Below are 4,904 nucleotides of genomic sequence, written 5' to 3'. Positions count from 1 at the left end.
CAAAATTAATATTAAAATATAAAAATCGATAATGTGAAGGGGGACACGTACCCCCACTAGCCCTTTAATAAATCCGCCCCTTGATCTAACGCTTATTAAAGTTTAAAGTCAAGATATGCAACATTTATCAAAGTTTAAAATGTTATTTGATGAAATCAAAGGTCTATAAGATGAAGATTGGTAGATTTTTTTCAAATTAAAGGTTAAAATCGATATTTTCTTATCCTTTGTGACTTTTCATTAGAGGATAGAAACAATTTATATTTCTAGATTTTGAAGTTAACATGTTTTAAAGCTCCAAACTAATAATTATATTAAACTTTTGTAAATGAATCAATTTAGATATTCGATTAGAATTTAATTTTAAATAATTAGTCAATAATGTTCACATGTGTACAAAATTTGTTCATATGCAAAAATTAACTTAATACTAAAGAGAAATGTCTGAATTAAATGGATGGTAGCCATTTCTCATTTACTACGATTAATTTCTAAAAAAACAATGAGATAATTAAATCTTCAGTTAATACTAACTTTTGTAATAAGTAGAGGGACAACATAAGGGGAATAACACAAGAAACTTTGTTAACCCAGTTCGACCAATATTGCCTACGTCTTGGGAGCTGCGCACACCCCTGATGAGTAATCTTTATTAATATTCACTTGAGTCAATATACATCAATACAGCATATGGTACTCTGTTCAATTATATGACTCAATAACATGTGTCTTGACATCAAACTCCAGGTTCCCCCTAAATTACTTTTCTTCACGATGTCTGGCTTCACGCTCCCCCTGAACACATGAGTGAATATCTTTGACAACGTCTTTAAATCCCTTTAAAGATCTTAGTGATCACACAAGTCACTGTCTCGTCTGTTACTCATCAATTATTGCAACTTAGATCAACATGTCGATCTCATAGACATAAGATCATAATCCCTTTAGAATCCGGTAGCTTCTGCAGACGACCTCTGACGTGAACAATCTTCTTCAACTTGTGTTTCTCAGTTTTTCGTCGCCCACAAAACCACACCGTAACAACTTATTTATACATATATATTATATGTATAAATCTTCTTTTCTTTTAAAGATAAATAACAAGATTCCTAAAATAATTTTATCCTTTGAATATCTCATCCTTTAATTAATTCATTGATCAAAGATATATAATTAAAGATATTCCCAAAAAATCTTTTAGACAAAATCTTTAACAAACTCCCCTTTCTGTCTAAAAGGAATTTCATTTATGGTTCAACACAAAACTTCCACACAGACAAGACCACAAGCTTCAACACTTAATAACTCTAGTTCATTCATTTCAAAAAAAAAATTCACATAACAGAGGACAGAATATTTAGTCAATTACTTCTATCACCAAAAACAACAAATCTTAAAAAAAACACACAATATCGTTTCAAAAAAAAACCCAACCAACAAAAGCACACTCCCCCTTTGAACCAGAAAACATATATCAATCAGTAGCTGATTCTCTACAACTAGTAGATGGAGCAAAGGTCTTTAAGTGTCGAATGATGGCATCGATTTCCAACCGTCGTTCAGACAACAGATTGATGGAGTTAGTTAAAGCACAAGATTTAGCTGTCAGAGCATTAACAATGCGGGCAGCTAACTCATGATCAACAAAGAAACCTTCAGCAGACTCATCCCAGTCACTAGTGTCGAAAACGCGCGGGCCATGAGATGGATGTACATCACGATCAATATCAGGCATATGACTGCCCTGAAAGAGTCTGTAACTAAGAGTTAATGTTTTAGGGTCAGGTCCAAGAGTATCAGCTGCAGTGAGCACAGCTCCATTGAGGTGTAGTAACAAATTTGAGAAAAGTCGCGGAAGAGCAATGGGAATCTTAACCCCAAATGAGCCAACATGTCGTAACAGCTGATTGTAAATCAATGCACTCGTATCCACCTTATCATCATTGCAAATTTGATACAGAAATGTTCCTAAGGCAACAGATACACTGGAGGCATGAGAGGAAAGGAACCAATTAGCAATGCCAATCTTATGCAAAATGGCATATTTGATGCTGAGAGCGATTGCAGGAATTCCATTTACAGGCCAAGTGGACAATGTCCCACCAGATAAGACAGAAGCCAGAACATCATTGGAAGGAGACGATGGAGAACAGCCAACATCAATAACATTCCCTAAAAACTCGTTAATCACAGTAGGAGAAATCACAAATTTGAACCCTCGAATATGAACCGTCTGATAATCCAGGCTACTTGGATCATTAAAATCATCAGGCAAATTAACTATAAACTCCCTAATATGCTAGGGATAAAATGGACCGACATTCGAAATAGTTTTTGTTAAACCAACCCTTTCAATAAGGTCCATAATACTCATGCAGGATTGATGTTTGTCAGAAACTTTTACCTCATATGTTATCCTTCGTTGCACCACAAACTTCCAATGTTGGACACTCTCTTCATGATGAAAGGATATTCCATCAATGGGGACAGAAGGAATATTTGGAGGAATCTTCTTCCTGCCAGTTTTGGTAGTTATATTACGCCTCTTTTGTTGAGCTTGCTTTTCTGCTGGCTTAGATGCGGCGAGTATATCAGTAGAAGCAGAAAGAATAGTTGGATTTTCATCATCATTCAGAGGAACTTCTTCAGTGCCGATATCAGGGTGTTGAGGCTTCACCTCATCCTCAACTTGGCGATCATTTGGATGACGTACAGGTGCAGCAAAAATATCACCAGGAACAGCATCAGGAACAGATTCATGATAATGAACCGAAGCAAATGGACGTACCGATGCAGGAGGGAAACGAGCTGACGACCCCGGTTGAATATTAGATGCGGAGGGAATACCAGGAGTAGGAATAAATACTCATTCAGTTGACAAACTTTCTTGTGAATGAATAGAGCTAGGGGGATCAACAGGAAGTTTATCTGAAACATATAGAATCAAGGTCTTCTTCAACAATCGAGCTAAAGGTACATCATCCCGGTCATCCGAATCCATATCTGACACATTAGTCGTAGGAACTCGAGGTGCATGTACGACAGAAGAAGCAGGAACAGAAGACTCACCCACTACAGGCACAGACTCAGACAGCACTGATTCATGCAACTTACTTGAGGCCTCTTCCTGTGATTTTTCATATGAAAGTCAATACGGCCTTCGTGGCAGAGTACTCTTGAACCTTCTTCCTCTCACCTTCACCTGTCGCACAGAAGGTGATGAAATTATAACCTCAGGTGCATCTTCAGATGGTTGCGACATGTAGGAACCCTTGCGAGTATTAACCATAGTGAACAATGATCAAAATGAACTATTGTAATAGTGGAAATAAAGGGACGAACAGGTTAATGGCCGTTTAAATAATTACTAGTTAAGAACTCCATTATGTCAGGGGAGACTCTCCATATGCCGAAAAGATAGCCATTAAATCCTCAAGGAGTGCTGACATCCCTAATGATTCAGAACGTGTAAACATGTGCCGTCTTAATAGCTGGTCATGGAGTTAAATGTGACAAACTCCTAAACCAATACATAAATATTCAAACATATTTGCATCTAGAGGCTTAGTAAAAAAATCAGCTAATTGCAAGTTCGAGCGAATATGATCAAGTCTAATAACTTTATTTTCAACAAGTTCACGAATAAAATGATGCCTAATATCAATATGTTTGGTTCGACTATGTTGAACCGAATTTCTAGATATGTCAATGGCACTCATATTATCACAATATAAAGTCATGGTTTCTTGAGCAAACCCATATTCCTGTAACATATTATTCATCCAAATCATCTGGGTACAAGCACTCTCTGTTGATATATATTCAGCTTCAATTGTAGACAACAATACACAATTCTGTTTCTTACTGAAACATGAGATAAGATTGTTTCCTACAAAGAAACAACCTCCAGAAGTACTTTTCCTATCATCTGGAGAACCAGCTCAATCAGCATCACAATATCCAACCAAAGTAGAGGTTGTGTCAAAAGAATACAAAATTCCAAAGTCACTCGTCCCATGTACATATTTGAGAATCTGTTTAATAGCGGTCAAATGAGAAGTGCGAGGATCTGACTGAAATCGAGCACATATACCAACAGCATAGGCAATGTCAGGTCTGCTTGCCGTTAATATAGAAGACTCCCAACCATGCTCCCGTACAGTTTGCGATCTACAACTGTACCATTAACATCTTTAGTAACTTTAACATGTGTTCCTGTCAGAGTCCTTTTATGTTGACACTGATCCAGACCAAATTTTTTTACCACGTTCTTGGCATACTTCTCTTAAGATATAAATATACTTTCACTTCTCTGTTTGATCTGTAGACCTAGAAAACAGGAAAGTTCTCCTACCATGCTCATTTCAAATTCTGATTTCATTATGTTAATGAAGTTGTCAATAAGTGTCTTGGGAAATCCCCCAAATATAATATCTTCAACATAAATTTGTGCTACAATAAGCTCACTGCTGATTCTATTTATAAATAATGTCTTATCAGTCCCACCTCTAAAGTATCCTTTATCACCCAGCTAGATTGTTAAACGTTCATACCAAGCTCGATGAGTTTGCTTTAACCCATACAAAGCTTTATTTAACTTGTAAACATGCTGAGGAAATTCATAATCAACAAACCCTTTTGGTTGAGCTACAAAGACTTCCTCATTCAAGTAACCATTTAAGAAGGCGCTTTTGACCCCCATTTGATATAATTTAAATTTGCGGATACACGATATTCCGAGCAGAAGGTGAATAGCTTCAAGTCTGGTGACAGGTGCGAAAGTTTCATCAAAGTCAATACCTTCTACCTGAGCATAACCTTGAGCCACCAAACGACCTTTGTTCTTTGTTACATTCCCTGATTCATCAATTTTATTAAAAATCCACTTAGTTCCTATAGCATTC

General features: G+C 36.6%; 2 protein-coding genes across 2 annotated transcripts; both read right to left on the bottom strand.

Annotated features, from left to right (window-relative positions):
- Window positions 1-1,474: 1,474 nt before the first annotated feature.
- LOC103501511 (uncharacterized) lies at window positions 1,475-3,289 on the bottom strand. The gene is made up of 4 exons (XM_008465108.2): window positions 3,197-3,289; window positions 2,884-3,127; window positions 2,405-2,808; window positions 1,475-2,299 (listed from the first exon to the last, which is right to left on the bottom strand). The coding sequence occupies exons 1-4, from the start codon at window positions 3,287-3,289 to the stop codon at window positions 1,475-1,477; spliced, it is 1,566 nt and encodes a 521-aa protein (XP_008463330.1).
- A 652-nt stretch (window positions 3,290-3,941) lies between these two features.
- LOC127150710 (uncharacterized) lies at window positions 3,942-4,702 on the bottom strand. The gene is made up of 2 exons (XM_051089214.1): window positions 4,554-4,702; window positions 3,942-4,176 (listed from the first exon to the last, which is right to left on the bottom strand). The coding sequence occupies exons 1-2, from the start codon at window positions 4,700-4,702 to the stop codon at window positions 3,942-3,944; spliced, it is 384 nt and encodes a 127-aa protein (XP_050945171.1).
- Window positions 4,703-4,904: the final 202 nt, after the last annotated feature.

The sequence above is a fragment of the Cucumis melo genome, chromosome 8 (genome assembly GCF_025177605.1).
Source record: "Cucumis melo cultivar AY chromosome 8, USDA_Cmelo_AY_1.0, whole genome shotgun sequence".
Lineage (NCBI taxonomy): Eukaryota > Viridiplantae > Streptophyta > Magnoliopsida > Cucurbitales > Cucurbitaceae > Cucumis > Cucumis melo.
The sequence above is the reverse complement of the archived record's forward strand: the minus strand, read 5'-3'. Positions and strand labels throughout refer to the sequence as shown.

Bases quoted from the DNA above. Each gene is read 5' to 3' on its own strand.
- LOC127150710 (XM_051089214.1), bottom strand. From the start codon at position 4,702: ATGGGGGTCAAAAGCGCCTTCTTAAATGGTTACTTGAATGAGGAAGTC. The intron at 4,177-4,553 runs GTATGAACGTTT...TTAATGGTACAG, and splicing joins AAGCAAACTCATCGAGCTTG to TTGTAGATCGCAAACTGTAC.
- LOC103501511 (XM_008465108.2), bottom strand. From the start codon at position 3,289: ATGGTTAATACTCGCAAGGGTTCCTACATGTCGCAACCATCTGAAGAT. The intron at 3,128-3,196 runs GTGAGAGGAAGA...GAAAAATCACAG, and splicing joins CTTCTGTGCGACAGGTGAAG to GAAGAGGCCTCAAGTAAGTT. The intron at 2,809-2,883 runs GTTTGTCAACTG...CGGGGTCGTCAG, and splicing joins CTCTATTCATTCACAAGAAA to CTCGTTTCCCTCCTGCATCG.